This window comes from Dipteris shenzhenensis, chromosome 2, assembly GCF_047967505.1.
Source record: "Dipteris shenzhenensis isolate YYH24624 ecotype China chromosome 2, Dip_SZ_1.0, whole genome shotgun sequence".
NCBI classification, from domain to species: Eukaryota; Viridiplantae; Streptophyta; class Polypodiopsida; order Gleicheniales; family Dipteridaceae; genus Dipteris; species Dipteris shenzhenensis.
Genome location: NC_141597.1, coordinates 44,871,123 through 44,890,300, shown reverse-complemented (window position 1 = coordinate 44,890,300; position 19,178 = coordinate 44,871,123). Strand labels below are relative to the sequence as shown.

The 19,178-nt window shown below is 40.9% G+C and overlaps 1 protein-coding gene across 2 annotated transcripts in view; it reads left to right on the top strand.

Moving 5' to 3' along the window:
* LOC147904827 (putative choline kinase 2) overlaps window positions 1-14,644 on the top strand; it is a 69,308-nt gene extending 54,664 nt beyond the window's left edge. For both annotated transcript variants that reach the window (XM_087395680.1, XM_087395688.1), the window contains exons 4-7: window positions 8,706-8,823; window positions 13,781-13,828; window positions 14,170-14,270; window positions 14,358-14,644. In XM_087395680.1, coding sequence (XP_087251806.1) covers window positions 8,706-8,823; window positions 13,781-13,828; window positions 14,170-14,270; window positions 14,358-14,447 — 357 coding nt within the window. In that variant the 3' untranslated portion in view covers window positions 14,448-14,644. The remainder of the gene's footprint in view (window positions 1-8,705; window positions 8,824-13,780; window positions 13,829-14,169; window positions 14,271-14,357) is intronic.
* The last annotated feature ends 4,534 nt before the right edge of the window (window positions 14,645-19,178 follow it).

Sequence of the window (19,178 nt, the reverse complement as noted above, 5' to 3'; positions counted from 1 at the left end):
TTTCTACGGTGGGGGTTTGCATAACTTTGTGCTCTATCTTGAGCTCTTCTTATGCTATCTTTAGCTAACTTAAGCATTTGATTCATATCCTCAAGAAAGTCTTTGGCCGCTTGAACCTTCCTTCTCTTTTTCAAGTCCCACTGTCATTGGGGCTCTAGGTTGAAATCCATACATCATCATGAATGGACTAAAACCTGTAGCTGAATGTTTGGCACTGTTATATGCAAATTCTAAGATGAGCAAATACTGTTCCCAATTAGTTTGCCGTTTATTTACATATGCTTGAAGCATATCCTCAATGATTTGATTGACCCTTTCAGTTTGACCATCACTCTGTGGATGATCCGCGGTGCTCATATTCAATGAAGTTTTCAACCTCTTAAACACAGCCCTCCAAAAATGGCTGTTAAATTTGCTATCCTGGTCACTAACAATACCGGCGGGTAACCCATACAATCTATAGATATGCTCCACAAATAGCCTAGCTAATTCTGGAGTTTTAACATCTTCATTGACAGGAATAAAATGAGTCATCTTGGTCAACCGATCCACAATTACCCACACAGAGTTGTGCCCCCTTTGTGTCCTAGGTAGTCCCACAATGAAATCCATGGAGATGCTTTCCCATTTGCCAGATGAAATCTCCAATGGGTGTAGGAGACCTCCTACCTTAAGGCGTTCAGCCTTATTGACCTGGCCTTTTTTGCACTTCAATACATAATCTTGGACGTCCTTTCCTATTCCAGGCCAAAAGAATTGTCTTTTCAGAAGTACATATGTCTTCTGAATTCCCGGGTGTCCAGTACTCGGACTATCATGACATTCAAAAAGAATTTGGCGCCTAATGTCATTATTATCCGGGACACATACTCTGCCCTTGTAGAGTAGGTAGCCATCTTCAATAGTATATTTTCTCCACTTGAGTCCTTTATCACCAACCTGTGGTGTGTCGCCATTTCCATGCGACTCCTCAGTGAAAGCCTCTCGATTAGTTGGATCCTTGTTATTAATTGCTTTCCATATTTCAGAGAAGTGAGAATCAAATTCACATTTCCCTTTTAAGGACTCTAGGAAATCATTCTGAAATTGAGTAAAACTCAATTCATTAACAATTGGCATTCGGCTAAGAGAGTCTGTACCACATTAAACTTCCCTTTCCTATATGTCAATTGTATATCAAACTCTTGCATTAATTCAGCCCATCTAGCTTTTCTACCTTTAAGCTCTGGCTGATTACAAATCCATTTAATGCTTTCTTGATCAAAGATGATCTCAAATTTTGCACCATATAAATAGTGCCTCCACTTCTTTAAAGCATAGACTATAGCATACAGTTCTTTTTCGTATGCCGAGTAATTCCGTTGGGCACGATCTAGTTTTTTGCTTTCAAAAGCTACTGGTCGACCTTTTTGTATAAGTACTGTCCCAACAGCAAAATCACTAGCATCTGTCTCAACCACGAATGGTTTATTGGGATCCACTACTTTTAAGACAGGAGCTGCCGCTATAGCTACCTTTAATTTTTCAAAACTTCTCTTTTGAGGTTCATCCCATATGAAGGTGCTTCCCTTCCCCTTAAGCTGGTCCGTCATCGGAACAGCAATCTTAGCATAGTCTTAGATGAATCTTCTATAGAATCCTGATAAACCTAAGAATATCTGTAATTCTTCTAGATTTGTAGGATATGGCCATTCTAATATGGCCCTTACTTTGTCAGGGTCCATACGAACCCCTTCTTGGGATATTATATGTCCCAAGTATTTCACTTCTTTTGCAAAATTCACATTTGGATTCTTTTGCAAAGAGTGAATTATCTCTAAGCAGTTGGAACACTTTTTGCAAATGTTCCAAATGTTTTTTTCTGGTTTTACTATAAATAAGGATATCGTCTAGAAATACTACAGCAAATTTTCCTAGATATGGCCTTAAGACACTATTCATAAGTGTCATGAAAGTTGCTGGAGCATTTGTTAATCCAAATGGCATTACTTTAAATTGATAATGCCCATATCTAGTACGAAATGATGTCTTAGGGACATCTTCTCCCCTAATTCGTACTTGATGATATCCTGATCTTAAATCAATTTTAGTAAAGTATTTTGCCCCTTGCAATTCATCAAAGAGCTTATCAATGCGAGGCATAGGATACTTATTTTTTATGGTGATTTTATTTAGTGCTCGATAATCTATGCATAAACGCATAGTACCATCCTTTTTCTTTACCAGTAAAACTGGTGCAGACCAAGGTGAACTACTTGTTTGGATTTGGCCTTTCTTAAGATATTCTGTTAACTGTCTTTCGACCTCACGTTCCTCCATTTGACTAAGCCTATATGGGGGTTTACAAACAGGGGTAGATCTAGGAATTAAATCTATTTTATGATCTACTTCTCTCTCAGGAGGTAAACCAACAGGTAAGTCAAGCAGAAAAACATCTTTAAATTCAAACATTAAATCATTGAAAGAAGATTTATACTTTTTAATATTATCAAAAACAACATTATTTTTTTCCGATGCAGAAGACATAAAATCACCAATAAAAGTAAGTTCACAAAGATATACCTCGCATTGTTCTTGGTGTAGTAGTCGTTCCAATTCCATCGAACAAATAAGTGGAGAGTTAGGCACATCATGTTCTCCTTGAATCTGAAAGACTCTACCCTCTTTTTCAAACATAATGGAGTTATTAAGATAACTCCTCTATAAGCTATGCCCAAGACTATATAGCCATTCTCGACCAAGCACTACATTTGTTCCGGTCGAGATGCATGATTTGAAAATCCAAGGCATCCTGATAGCCTTGAATATCCATCTCTACACCATGTATCATGGTGTCCCAAACTTTTTCATCACTGCCCTTCGCCAAAGAGACCACATATTTATGGGCACTGGGACTCTCAGGCAATTTTAATTTCTTAACTAACGAGTAGTTTAAGAAATTATGTGTTGCACTATCATCGACCATCACTCTTACTCTTTGCCCCTTAATTTTTCCATGCATCCTCATTAAATCATAAGGACCAAAGGTGGGCTGCCACATTGCCGATGATAGACAGCACATGTGGGTGCTATCCTCATGATAGACCTCTACCTCAGTGTACTTTTTAGTACCATTAAGCGGTAACACTTGCACCGCATGCACTTGTTTTTGTGGAGGTCTATTTGGGGCTTTAGCTCCCGCTGGTTTATTTTTAGGACAGTTCCAAGCAGCATGGTCTTTGCCCAGACATTTGAAGCAAAGATTTTCTTGCTTGGCCCTTTCATAATCCTCTTTTTGCAAGAGAGGATAATTTTGTGTTTGAGGTTTCTTAGGTGGTGCCTGAGGAACCTCCTTCTTAAAGTGCCCCTTCCTTTTCAAATTGGAAAATTTATTGAACTTTGGAACAAAACTTGTTTGCTCCGAAGTTCCAATTCTAAATTTCCCCGTCGTATCATCATATATTTGGGCATACTTAATGGCTTCCTCAAAGGTTTTTGGAGAATTTCTTTTCACCTCAACCTTATAAGTGTCTTTAAGACCTCTCACGAAACCCCTTATCTTTTGGAATTCATCAATTCCCTTCAGCTTAAGGATTGCCTCCCTATAATTTGCTATGTACTGGACTAGAGTATTTTTACCCATAGTGCAATTGTCCCAAGCCTCCCACGCTCTTTCTAATTCATTTTCCGGTAAAAACTCTTTTAGGAAGGCTTGTTCAAACTCAGTCCAATATCTAGGAATTTTATCACTCTCCCTGAGGCTCATCCACCATTTATAGGCTTTATTTCCAAGGGAAAGACTTGCTTCCACGACTTGATTTTCAGGAGGTGTATTCCGGAGTCGATGAAAGTCTTGCCATTTTTGCAAGAACGTATTAATCGCATCTTTATTACGCTCCTTTTCTTCCCCATTGAAAATTGGCGGTTTTAAGTCCTTAAGGATGTTCGAGGTTTCTCTAAGTCGAGAGATAGACCTCTCCACTTGATTAGGAGGAATCGGTGATTTTTCACTAATAGATACCGATTGAGAATCGGCTATCTTTGTTATAGCTTCAGCTAGGGTTTTTAACGTTTCACTAATCATACCATCCCTTTCTAGAGTTGTCATTTTAAAAAATGCATATTTTCCAGAAAAAGTAAAGTAAAGCACTTTATATCAGATAGAAAAATATGATGCCCACTTCCTTGGTATTTGTTCGATGGTCTTGAATTTGTCTTTGAAGCTGACGTGTCCTCTCGCTTTTAATTCTTGATCTCTCATTCTGATCTCGCTCTTCTTGCTTCCCTCGATCTCGAATGTAAATCTTTTACTTAAAATCAGCGAGGCTAATAAATCTCGGAGAGAAGAAAGGTGAAATTAACTTTAGGACCTTGGATGAAGAGGGATAAAAAGAGAGGGGTGAAGTGGCTTTCTTTAAAGGCTAAAGTAGCCTTAGATGACGTGGTTTTTTCAAAGGTCGAATGACCTTTGCTGATGTGGCACGGCTTCCCACTCTCAACATTTCAAACAGCGTCGACCGGTGCTTTATCTTCCTTGCAGACGAAAGAGACAAGCCATAAAAAACGTACTTGAAACTTATAGCCAACAACCAGTATCCAGGAGCCCAGACATAGATCATCTCACGGCCATGGATGGGAATCTGGTAATTGTTCGCAACGCCCTCAGACAGCAGTCTAACTAGCAGCCTATGATGGATTGTATAGCTCTAGAATCTCTCAATCCCTGTCTGTTCGTGGACCGCTCTGGAATCTCTCAGTCCCTATCTGTTCGTCGACCGCTCTAGAATTGTCTATCGGAATCCAAGCCGCCCCTGGAGTCTAGACCTCTGAGATCCGCAACACTGACACCCGCTCTGGTCTCGATCCTGCAGTAAGTACGATGGTGGCTGCACACAACCTTGGAAATTGAAAAGCTTCAAAGTTCAGACCCGTAGCCTTCGCAAGCTTGCAGCACTCCGGAGTCCCACTGCGCAACTGTATTTGGTAGTAGTACTTATACGAGATTTGAGTAATGTGAGGGAGTTGGCTCTATCTACTGTGCACAGCAACTGTAGCCTATCTACTTGCTATCGCGCCGATTCGCGAACCCTTCCTCCTATATGCAGGTGACTTCGTTGCACTCAATCAAGCTTCGACAGTCGTGACTTTGCTGTGCTCAAGTACTAGTAGCCTAAGTCCAGTATTACATTCAAGTGCGCATGGTTCTCCATAGCTCATCGTCCCAAGCCGCATCACTGAACTAATGTTGTAGGTCGCACGGCAGTCGACTCTTCATTTCCACCTTCGTACCCACTCTGATACCAATGTTAAGTCTCCTCAAACCTCGAGGGCTTCTACTTCTGATCCACCCGACCACAGATTCCTTTTTCCTTGAGCCTCCTCAACCTTCTTTCTTTTTTTTGGCTCCCTCTAGAATCCTCCCTCCTAGCCCAATACCTCCCAAGTGGCCAACCCTCATGGTGCCATGTGTCCAAGTGGACCTTACCATTAAACCCCTCTTTAGGTTCAGCTAATGCACCCTTCCATTAATTACCTAGGCCTAGGATTTCCCCCTAGACCCTATTAGCCACATAGGTAAATATTGTCAAGCCCTCGTGGTTTCCCCGTTATACCGATGTCATGGTATTACAGTTGACGTAACAAACGAGGGCTCCATGCTCAATATTATAGGGATCTTTAGTTCTTACATATAGGATTCGACCTTTGGATGTACAGTAGGAATATTTCTTTTCATTTATTCACGGGGCCTTTAAAGCCAATCCATATGTGACAAACCCATCTTTCTCAACCAAGTGTGGGCAAGTCATACATGATCTTCCCTTGATTATTTGTTGGATAGAATATGAATCAATCTTCCATATTAATGAGCAAATATTTTCACTTGATTAGCATCTTTGGTCTCTCCTTTGAAACAATGGATTATCCACATGTTTTTAAGGTGTAGCAGATGTGTCAGAGTTTGTGCTCATGTGAAAAATCAATCGGTGACGTTATTGAGCGATCGTGTAGTGATGAATAACTTGCAATCAAGAGATACATGTTTGTTTGATATAGAGAGGACCAAGAGTGGTTTTTTTAAGTAAAGGATTTAGAGGAATTTATGTAAAAGTTTCTATAGAGGAAAGAAATTTTAGAAAAGGCATCCACAATTGGAGGCTCAAGTGCTCCATATAAGAGGCTCTCTTATACATAGTTCGAGTGAAAAGCTAATGAGGTTGAGATTGCTTTATGTTCTTGGCCATCAATGTTCTTTGTGTGATGTTGTATCGGAACTTGTGTAAGGTTTCCTCGCCTTTCCTTCGCATTGGTATCAATGTCACAACTTATGGTTGATTGCTTGCTCATGAGCAATTGGTGCCCATAGCTTGGTGTTGATAGAAGCTTTGTTTTGTTAAGGAGAAAGAGAACTCCATCTAGAGAAGGCCTTAGAGGAATGGTAGAGAGACTATGCTTAGAGCCTTTGAGAGCTAGCGATTTTCAGGAGAACCCTTGAGGGCAAACTAGTCACGCGAGGTAGCACAGCTTCATATATTTTTTTCTTGAACCTTTCTTTGGAAACTTTTCATGGTTGTGCTTTCCCTCTGCAAATCATCTTCTCTCGAGGAAGAGGAGGGAAGGCATTCACAAGAGCTTTCTTGTTGATAAGGACTAGGCTTTGCATGTTCAAGTAGCACCAAGGGCAAGAAGGGTTGGCTCTAGAAGTGCTCCTCCACTAATTCACTTTAATCCCTCCATGAACGACAAGCCAAAAGAAAAGAGAAACTTACCTACTCCTAAGGAATTTCCAAAGTCTCCTTAAAACAAACCTCTACAAGTCCGAAGTGATCTGAAAGCTCTCCAAGTGTTGAACTCTGGACGGTCTCCATCCCCTGGCTCTAATCCGAAACTTCCTGGCATTGATGACTGTAAAGCCAAAGAAAGGGAAGCTCTTGGAATGATAAACTGCATCAATCCACTCCCATTTCCCTGGGTCCCACTGAAGAAACTTTATGAGAAGTTGGAACCCCTCTATAAAGCCACAGCCTCCAAATTCCCAAGATAATGTCCTCCAGACAAGGGTCAACATCCAGCCAGGAGCACAAAAACCTTGCTCCACATGGCCACTACTATGATCGGAAGTTGTGCAGCCAAAATAACATCCTCATCCAAAGATCTAACCTGTCTCCACTTTTGTTGCACATGAGCCCAATGACCTGCAAAAGGAACACCCGTGCCAAAGAAAGCCCCTATCCACAAACAAGCCTATATTGTCTCCCATCTCCATTGGCCCAATGCGAAGGGATAGCTGGACTCTCTAAGCAACTCTTCTGCCAATCTCTCGGACGTCACTAACCATTTGTGTTCTATACTCTTCAAGGAGGTCCTTAAAAGCCTTCCAAGATTCTACCAAAGAATCAGGACCTCTCTCCCACTTGGATCACTTCATAATCCAAAAGTATCCAAAGATCTACCATGGTCATTCAAGATAGAATCATTCCACAAGATTGGCTGTCTATCAATCTCATCTTGCAGTCTCTCCACAAAGAACTCCTAAATCAGCACCAAGCTCCGATAGTAGCAGCCATAAGTGGTGAGGAAGGCATCTAGAAGGCTGCAGAAGAAAAAATCCACCTACAGCTGCATCCGACCACTCACCACCGAAGCAAGGAGTACAAGATCTAATGCATCGTAAGAAAAAATCATTCCATGACTCCTAACCAAGCAAACATCCCTTGACAACAAGCTTGCAAAGTCAAACCCTGCACTGAGTATCTAGATCAAAGATGTGGAGTCCTTCCTCTTGGGTCGGAAGAACTAGAGTCTCCCCAAAACCCGTTAAGTCCACTCCAAAGGAAGTTCATGATAGGCCTCTTGGGGTTTGAGAAGACTGATAGAATACTTCAAATCCCAATTATCAGTTGGCTGTAAAGGCACCGTAATTGTACATGATGATTCAAGTTCATTTGGTTTTGTAAGAAGTACGAAATTCCACGATGATTGCAAATCAAATGTGACCGTCCGCCTTTGGTAATACAAGATTTAGGTACTCAATGCCAATAGAGAAGCTCACTTTTGGCTGCCACTCTAGATACAATGTGTGCTTATAAATCAAACTCTTCCCTAATTATTTTCAGGGTCTTGTTGATACGCTGTAATTTTGAATTTTGATTGCTTGAAGTCCTGTGCCTAGCTCCATATATAGTCTCTTCTTTATGGAAACCTTATGCATCCGTGCCATTCCATGAAGAAGCATTACGAACTCAGAATACAGTCATTACAGACATACTGTATATAATCATGAGTGCAATCCTCCATCTTTACCACACCATTCAAAGCACGTCATTTGTGAGCATCCAATTGACGAAAACATTTAACATTTCAAGACTTTATTTCTTGCAACCACCCAGCAGGCGCATTTTGCATTGTGGGTAGTATTGGTCAATGGTGAGAACAAATGAAAGAAAAGCCACCTAGAAAGGTGGCCCGTTCAGGAGCTCATGGTGGTTGGATGTTACTTCTGATAGTATCTTTTAGCAACACTTCATTACAAGCTGTTGAATTTTAACATAGAAGTTTATCTGCATTACTGATTCGATAATTGCTCTGGTTTGCTGCTTTTACAATGCTCTTGCCTTTGATACAGTAGTGTCAAACATACTAGTGATGGACCTGTGATGAAGTAGCATTGACCAACTTATGCTTCATGTTCTGAGCTAAGATATTCCTGTATTTTTCTTTTTTTGCAGGATTATGAATATGCTAGTTTCAATCCTGTCGCTTTTGATATTGCCAATCATTTTTGCGAAATGGCTGCAGACTACCATACGGAGACTCCCCATGTGGTAGACTTCTCAAAATATCCAGGTGTGTTATTTTCAGAGGAATATATGCAATTCTTTGCACTCTCTATTGAAAAGACCATCTTTTGAAAATGAAAGCTTTGAACTCAAATGATAAAGCTTTTACATGGAGGTCGCATAAGTTGGAACCTCTTGGCAAACTACCAAGGAGGATTTAGCGTCAGCTCAAAAGTAGGTTGCCCCTATGGATTTCCATTTACAATTAAACAGATTCGCCTCCAGCCTTGATGAAACAGTATACATAGCCTGTATATCTATCGGTTTCCTATTTACTAGCTGTGGAGTTTTCCAGCTTCCTTTTCTATTAGTGTCTCTTGATACTCTTTAGTGTTTCCAACAATTTTTGAGTATCTTCTCTTACTTGACAGAGAGAGCTAGTCATAAAGCAATGCTAGAGATTTGACATACCTAAAAGTGAGCCTTTTTGTGCTGATTCATATGATCAAAGTGCATGAGATTGAATCAGGGAACATATTTCCTATATTAGTTTCCAGATACTATTTTGTCAAATGAAGGGAAAGGTCTAACCCATAATGCACTTGCAAAAAGCAGAGACTGGTAATAGATTTTTGTCAGAGTTTTCTCAGGTTGTAGTCAAAAGGCTTTCCTGAAGTGGCAAAGCCATGCCAAATCCATGCATGAGGTGTGGGCACTAAGTTCAAAGTGGTGACTACATGCTTGCAAAAAAATGTCACGCTTGGTTGGGTGGTGATCTATTTTGCATGCTTGTTAGTGAAGATTTTCAGAATTACTGTGGCCGCAAATTTGCTGCTCTATTGACTCATTTATACCGAAGAGATTCTGGAATCCTTTGAAACCTAGATGGTCAGTATGCTTGGATACTGATGAGAACATAAGCATAGCTTTCTTTACTGAGTCAGTTTTTCCTCTTTTTCCTTCTTGCACTCTTAGTTTTGTTTCATGTCTCTTACAATCTCCCCTCTTCCCTCTTCTTTTTTTCTTTCTCCGTTAATCTTTCTCTTGTTTTATAACCTTAACCAAACCTTAACTTAGCTAATCGAAACACAGCTTTCAGGTGACTTCACACCTAAGGAACGAGGCCAGAACCGGCTGCAGGAAACCAAATCACAGCAAGGAAAGTCGATTTGCAGCATCCTAGAGTGAATCACACTTGTAGAATGAATTCATCTGGAAGCTGGGAAATTTGAACGACAAGCTGGAAACTCAACGATGGGGCTGGGGAACAAATCACAGTAGAGACCCGGTAGCACAGCGGATATGGTTGGCATCCCTTAGGATTGTGGCTAGCATGCAGAGGATGATGAGGGATTTAACCTAGGGAATGGAGCCTGGCTCACAGCTGTTGATGCCACTTCCAATGCCTCAAGCCCCGTGGGAAAGCATAGCCATGGACTTCACCTTTGATCTATCGAGATCAAAGAATGGAAAGAAATGGGATTTGGACTATCATTTAAAGATTTAGTAAGCAAGCTCATCTTGTCAAAAAGACCATCAAAGCGGACCACATGGCCAAGTTGTTTATGGCACGGATCTTCAAGCACCGTGGGCTGCCCAAATCAATAGTAAGTGAACAGACCCCCAGATGGCTTGTTTGTTTTGGAGAGCTTTAGTTGACAACATGGGGACAAAATTGGATTTTCCTCCTCCTTTTTACCCCTAGTCAATCGGCATAATTGAGATTGTGAATTCCATCTTGAAGTGCTATGTATCCAAGCAAAAAGCTGAGTAGGAAAAGCACCTTCTTTTAGTAAAGTTTGCGAAGTGATCTATGGGAAGGTGATTTTCCCGCCCATTATCAGCACCAAGGATGAGATTTTTGGAGCTGACCAGTATGTTCAAGACCTCAAGACAAATTTTTGTTCAAACAACCATAGAAAGGTCTAGAGAGAAGCACAAAACAGCAGCCGATAAGCAGAGAAGGGAGATGAATATCCTACAAGGAGATTGGGTATTCCTCAAGTTCGAGAAAGTCAGGCTCAGAAAGATGAAAGAAAAAGAAAATGTATATCCAAAGCTGTCTACCAGATATTAAGGACCTTTTCGTGGGGTCTTTTGTCTGCCATACTTTATTTCTTGGCAAGTAAAGCATTTCGTCACAAATTTGTGGATGTCCTTCGAAATACTTGGCTTCAACAGCTTGGGTTGTGGTGAAGGTACCTTGATGACCTGCAAAGGGTGGTGCATGAGATTTCCCCATTACTTTCATCCACATGTCACGGGTCACACATAGATGATAGTCCTTCATGAGAGATCCATCCTTGAGAGAATACTGGCTGGTGGACTGACCTTGCTGAATATTCTCCAGACTTTCCAAAGTCTGGGCCCTGTAAATAGTGCTCTCTCATCTCTTGAAGGTCTCTAGGATGGGCAATGGTGACATTATTTGCCTGGGGCCTTTTGAAAAGGGCATGCGCCACCCTATTCTGTGCTTTTGGAGTATGGACAATCTGAAAATGAAATATGGACAGAAAATCTGCCCGTCTCAAATGACTTCTGAGAGCTTGGTATGGATCAAGAAGCATCTTGACTGTGAAATCATCCCCCAAAAGCTCTCAGTATGGATCAAGAAGTGTCTTGACTGTGAAATTAGCCCCCAAAAGATAGTATTTTTAGATAGTAAGAGCATGAATTACTGCCAAAATTTCTCTCTTATACGCCCCCATATGTCTCTTGGCATCTTGCAATCTCCTATCACATGTTGATTTTGATGAAGAGCAGCGTCGCAATCTCCAACACACTCTCCACAAGCGTCGCAATCCACATCAAAGGGCTTGTGAACAATGATGACCGGTTCCATGGCTAACTTCTCCTTGAGAGCGTTAAAGGCTGTCCTTTGAAAACTGCAAATTTCTTGGTCAAATCCTGTAACGGGCTGCAATATCAGCGTAGTGTCTAACGAACCTTGTGTAGTAGGAACAAAGCCCTAGAAAGCTGCGCACTTCATGCACCATTCTCAACTGGGACCATTCCTGAATGACTTTGATCTTTGCGGGATCCATCCGTATGCGATCTAGAAAGAAATAGCTTTTCTTTCCATTGATAAAGAGCTTATTGTCTCTCAGTTCTTGGAACAGAGTAGTTAGATGTCTTTTATGCTTCTCTTTTGACTTTGAGAACACAAGAATGTCAGCGAAGAAAGTATCTGTAAAGTGTCTAGATGTAGGAAAATTTGGTCCATCACCCTGTTGGAAGTAGCTGGACAATCATAAAGCCAAAGGGCATGACCAAGAACCCATATAATCACGCGTCTTATGAATGTCCCGGCGGTGGATCCTGATCTGATGATAACCTCTATTTAAGTCAATCTTGCTGAAAATAGTGGCTCCCTTTAATTGATCCAACACATCATCAATGCGTGGAATCGAAAACTTGTTCTTTACAATCATCTTGTTGAGGGCTTCGTAGTTAACACACATATGAGGAGTCCATCATTCTTCTGTAACAACATAGGTGCACAAAAGGGAGAACTAGGTTGGATAAGTCCTTTGGAGGGCAAATCATGTACCTGAGCCATGATCTCCTCATGTTTGGGCTGCACTCACCCGATAGGGTGTCTGATTAGAAGACTCACTCCTTGGAATCAGTGTTAGAAATATTTATATTTCCCAAGGCAGTGGCCAATGCTATGTAAGAAGGAGCTACAGGCACTTTTTTCCTTTTAATGGTTTTACACCCCTAACCTCAGCTAGAGTTGTTGAGTTAGTCACCACACATCTTTTGACCCCAGGCAGGGTTCATTCTAGGGCTTTGCCTCTATGACTACGCTGGATTTGTAGTTCATTTGTGTTGCTGTAATCTCATTCCAGCTTGCTTCAGCTCCATTCTCTCGCATTCTCTCGCTTTCATTTCCAACATTTGGTATCAGAGCAAGGGGGACCTCACTCCCACACCTCTCCCCGTGCCCCCCACGCTCTCTAGCTTTGATTCATTGTGCAAACTTGCAGCCACAGGTCGTTTTTTATATCAGCCAGCACCAGGAGCACTTCTAGAACTTGGTGACCCCTCTTGGAGGAATTGCGACATATTTCTTGCTGATTTTGGGCTGTTCAAGGCTGTTTGACCTGTTTTTTGCTGTTTTCAACTGGTTTTTGGCTCCAAAACTGGTTCGCCTCTCTCGTAGAACGATTATCAGCAAAGCCACCTGTTTTGTGCACCTCTGAAGCTGTCTGGAAGCAGGGCGACCTGTATTTTTTGCACTGATTTTCAGTCGCAGCAGCTGTTTGGAGGACTGAGCACACATTTCGAGGTGTTTTTCAGGGCTATATTGTTATTTTGAACCTGTTCCATCCCCCTCTGGACTGTTTTTGGCTTTTGGGATGTGGATACACACTTCTTGAAGAGATGTGAACAACACTCTATTTTTAGCGTGATAGGTCTCCTATTACGTTGCTTGGTCATCATGTATCATGTAATTTCCCACTCTCAGCCAACCGTCAGATATACCCATGTGTCGTATGCTCACCTATTGGAGAAGTGTAAATGAAAAGAAATAAAACCAGATCAATGAGAGGGCAATTCACGTGGCATAAGAGAGTCGAAATTGATTCACATATTGCTGCCCGAGGCAACACTTATTCCTTGCTGTGTGCTTCTCAACAAGCTTCAGGGGCTGGGAGGTGGGGGGGCAATAGACTTATTTATAGCCTCAAAGGTCCCCCTTCGCACCTCTCTAAGACTGGCTGGTTCACCTGCCAACCAGACAGGTCAGCTGTCTGCAATCAGACATGGAGATTTTTTATATAAAGGTAGATTCAAAGAACTCCCACCTTTTCAGAAGTTGCACACTTTCACTTAGTAGTGAAATCAACAGGTTTACAGTTTTGTTTATGCTTGTAATCAGCTATGCGACAGTACAGGTTTGGGTTCTTAGAATGTGATACATTATAGTTTGGGTTATGTTGGAATATCTAGATGATCTTTCTTAGCACTATTCTCAATGCATGAGCAAAGTTGTTTTATATTTTTCATAAACTTGGCAGACTATACGGAGCGCTCACAGTTTGTAGAGGCTTATCTGAAGGCTTCAGGTAAATAATTTCAAGCGCTATGACTTTGTGATGTTATTTGTGATTTATATTTGTGTATGTGTTGTCATTTCTGCAAATATTGATTAAATAGTCATTGTTCCATGACTAGTTGCATTGATAGAATATAGCTCCTCTGATTGTAAATGCTGTGTTACACATTGCTTGTGCCTTAGATATGCTTTAAGAAATTGCTGTTTTTCAACATTCTAAATAGATTTTGGTGCAGTCAAATGCATGCTTCTTGTATTCCTGTGAGTTTCATTTGGGGCTGACTCACAATGTTACAGGGATTTAAAAGGTTTTCGTTTGAGAAGGTCTGACTTTTTTGAGATTGGAAACAGAGTCCTGTTTCCTTTTGGTTGAATTGGAGGAACTGCTAAAAGAAGTTGATTGCTATACACTTGCCAGTCACCTGCACTGGGGGCTATGGGGAATTCTTTCAGTAAGTGTCATTTCTATTTCTTCAGTCGTCTTAATAAGTTTGACTTGGAAAAATCAAGAGACTGATATCCGCCTGGTTATTCAACAGGCAATGTTCTCAGATATCAACTTTGATTATTTAGAGTATGCTCGACAAAGATTTCAGCTGTATTATCAATACAAGGCTTTGCTCTTATAAAGCAGCCCTGAACAATATGCTGCCAACATCAATTGTTTCTTCACAGTGTTGGGACACACTTCAGTCAAATCTGAAATCTTTTTGGTAAAAGGAAGCATTTCATTGAACCAAATTTCCTACAGAAATGTATCACGAGCTGAGCTTCTTGCAGAAGGAATGTTTAAATGGCCCTCGTAGATGATCCATTCTACGATTACATGTGGGTTTGCATTTTATGAAATTCATTGCATCACCATTGATGATGATACTTTTTTTCTAGATGATGGGGCGCCTAAGCCTAGGGCTCTCACACACACACACATTTTTTTGCAGTAAAAGAACCTTTCATTAAGAAGACTGTAAATTCATAGATGTCTCAAAGTGAGACAACTACTACTCATATGCTTAAAAAACCGAAAAGAAAACATACTCTAGCTGCTCCAGTTAAGAACAGCCAGTACAAGAAAGCTAAAACAGTGAAAGTTCACTTGTAGCTGTGCCGCAGGAAGATCTCCCATGAAATGCGTGTCCTGAAGGGAGGCGAAGCAGAGAGGAGCGGAATGAATGATAAACATCCATAGTGGATTGTCCATAGAGCCGAGAGTTATGGGCATGATATAAAGACCACAGCGCCCAATAACGACACCAATTGAAAAACTGAATATAGTCCGGTGTAGAGGTATACCTCCCAAACAACCAATACCGCCTGCCAAAAGCAATGTCAGAAAATCGGGCACAAATATAAGTCCCCAATCTAGAAGAAACTCACGGGGAATTGGGCAAGTCTAGATAGGTGTAGGACTGTCCCCCTCGGATGTGAACAAGTTCGACAATGCAAAGAAACAATGCGTCGCCAAGAAAGAACCCACTAGTAAAGCACCAACCAAACGCCACTATAAGAAAAGACTCTGTATGAGCAGGAGTCTACTGTTTCAAATATAGACAAGGCAAACCTTCCACCAAGTAAGAGGTTTGTCCAGATGCCAAATAATAAAGCCACGTTCTTGAATCCAGGCAGTAAGATTCGCAAAGGAGAAAGTAGAATAACTCGGAATGATAGTCAAGGCAAACCTTCCACCAAGTAAGAGGTTTGTCCAGATGCCAAATAATAAAGCCACGTTCTTGAATCCATGGTTGTGGTAAATGAAGATAATAAGCTTTCTTGGCAGTAAGATTCGCAAAGGAGAAAGTAGAATAACTCGGAATGTCTCAGTTAAATCTGAGTGTTCACAACGCTAGAGAGGAACACACAGATTTGTGGGTATTGAACCATCCTTATCTTCTATGTCATTCATATATATATATATATATATATATATAACGGTTTGAGTTGTTCTCCCTTAAAGGCACATTGTCCTCCTCGGTAATATACACAATACGTAATATATATATATATATATATATTACGTATTGTGTACATTACCGGGGTTAAGGCATAGTGGCCTTTAATCCCCACAACCTCACTCTTAAAGGACAATGTGGCTTTAAGGGAGAACAACTAGTAGACATGCTATCCAATGCCCATTAAGACACGACAATACTCAAACCGTTGGCTAGGTAGAATCTTTGTTAGCATATCTGTAGGGTTATTATCTGTATGAACCTTAACAAGCCCTATGTGCTTGTTCTCAAGTTCCTCCTTGTGGTGAAATGGTATCTGACCTCAATGTGTTTAGTCTTTACATGAAAGATCGGATTTTGTGCTAACTGAATAGCACTCATGGAATTACTATGCAATGTCGGTATACTTGTACGAATCCCAAAGTCTCCCACTTGTCGATCAAGCCATATAGCCTCCTTGCAACCTTTTATGGTTGTAACATACTCGGCTTCTATAGTAAACACAGCCACACTTCTGTGCGCGAGACATCCACGACACTATACTACTTGCAAAGGTGAACACATAAGTAGAAGTGGATCTCTTGCTATTCACATGCCCTGCATAGTCTGAATCTGTGTACCCAAGTACACACATCTCTCCTTTGCCAAAGCAGATGCACATCTCCTTGGTACCCTTCATATACCTCAAGATGCACTTAACTATCTCCCAATGTCTCTTTCTTGGATGAGTCATATACCGGCTAACAACTCCCACTATAAATGCAATGTGGATCATGGTCCTCTCCTCATCTCATTTGGGACTATCTGTCTACTTATTGCTTTCCCTCCCTCCATATTGAAACGTTGCAATACTTTTGTAACATACTCTTGTGAAAGCCAAAGGAGTTTCCTACTCCGGTCACGCATGATGTGCATACTAGAATATGATTTGCAAGTCCTAAATTCTTAATGCAAAGGCCTCATGTAACTTGGTCTTTAATGCATCAGCTCATAAGTGTTCTTGCTAGCTTTTAGTATAGAGGTAGTGATCAATTTCATTCATTTTGAAACCCTAGGGTCGAATGAAATCATCAAACTTCGGATACCATTCTCTAGGCGCTTGCTTAAGGCCATAGAGACTCTTTTTCAGCTTGCAAACCAAATGTTCTTTGCCCTTTTCTTCAAGTCCTTCTGGCTGCACCATGTAAATTTCCTCATGCAGATCCCCATGCAAGAAAGTTGTCTTGACATCCATCTGTATAAGTTGCATATCCTCTGTTGCCACAAGTCCAAGTACGCATCTAAGTGTGGTCATCTTCGCAACCGAAAAGATCTCATCAAAGTCTACACCCTTCTCTTGCTTGAATCCTTTAGCAATCAAACGGGATTTGTACTTGGGCAGATCATCACCTATGACCATCTTGTAGACCCATTTACATGGCAATGCTTTCTTTCCATGTGGCAAAGAAACCAAGTCCCAAGTCTAAACCATGTTTTGCATCTTATGTCGCATAACATCTGCAATGAAGTCCCATCTAACCGTATCAAATGTCTTTAAAATATCTATCTGCATGACCAAACCTCATTATGTGTGTTTGGCAATTCGATACCAACATAGTTATGTGCAATATGATCCACGATTTGCCTACAAGACACAAATCCATATTGCACAAGGTGCAAGACTCTATATAAGAACTATGAGATATGTAATATCAACATTTTAGAGATGAGCTTGTATATCACAGGCATCAAGGTAATTGGCCTCCAATTCGACAAATGCTTACATGCGGCTTTTTAAGAACCAAATGCAGCAAACCTTTCTTCCTAGAAGCAAACAACCAAAAAGTCAAGCATCATTGATTATGTGCAAAAGAACAGGGCTTAGTGGATCCCATAATTCAGCAAAAAATTCCATCGTGACGCCATCCTCACCTGGAGATTTAGAATGTCTCAATTTAGCCAATGTCACTTTCATGTTATTAACTGTGAATGGTAATTCTAATGAATCCGCCTCCTCAAAAGAGAGAATTGGATGGACATGGTGAAGAAACGAGTCTCTAACAGCAAGCTCAACATATGAATTAGTAAGAGGAGCATCAATCAAATATGCAAAATAATAGCGAACCACCTTATCAAGCTGTTGATTATTCATTGTCCAAAAACCATTGGGGCATAATACACAATGCAGAGAATGTATTCTACGAGAGGTATGTAGGCTTTTGAAAAAAGCTTTGGATGAATAGGCTCATCCCCCTCCCCCTTTGAGATGTCCTTTCCTCTTTAATGCGTGGTCCCTCCCCCCCTCTCCAATCTCATGTCCCTCCTTTAATGCTCTCCCTCTTTATACCTTAATTTAATCATGGCCTTCCCCTCTTCCTTTCTCCACAACTAATTAATAGGACTTACCCATTTTTCATCTGATAGGGCACCTATTTAGCAATAAAAACCTTTTGAAGGTCAATGGTACATAATTCACTCACAAACCAAAACACAAGGACATGAAAGTGATAAGATAAACGCAATGTGTAATCCAATTCATGTCGCAGGTAAAGTCATTAAACTGCCTTACGTGAAGCATATACCATCGATGCAAGCGATCCCAATACTGAGTGAATGCTTTATGATGAAATGTATACCCATCATAATGAGGCATAAGATGTCGCCATAGATGACAAGCATGCAAAGAATCAGCGATATGGGACCATGTATCTTGTTCTCGTCACATCATATGAGAATGATGAGTGGTACTATCAATAGGAGTGGGCAGAATTGTTAAAGTCTCCACAGATGAAAGCATTCTCGCACCAAGGATAGTCAGCTAAAAAATGCCACATTTCAGCACGAGCAAGAGACATATGAGAGGCATAGACTGAAGCAAATTGAAAAATATATCCATTCACTGTGCATCTGACAATAAAGTAGTGCCCACGTGAATCATTGTATTATAATTGAGGCTGCAAATCATGATGAATCAGCATGGCAACACCCGAAAAGAAGAACATCTAGCATAGAATATATGAAATCCTGTAAAAGGACATTCGTGCCTCCCTCCCCACACACACACGCATATACGTATGCAGGCCTCTATTATTCCATCTCTCTTCAAGGCCTATAATATTTTCCCCCGACACTAAATCATTCACCATCCTTGATGAATGCAAAACAATAAGACGAGGGAATTGCCTTCCTCCAAATGGCAAAAATACATGGAGTGTTGGGACATCCCCCCATGAAAAAATATGTATCTCCAACAAAACCTCCTCCATGCTGCAAGTATTCCAGTGATAATGAGCTCATCTCCATGTACAATGTACTAGCCATCAACAAATCAAATAGTATCTCATGTTGGTGCATACATGATCAAGGCCTCTTTTTGGCCATCACCCCGTTCAAAGCATGCATGCGCACACGCGTGCAAACATGCACAAATTG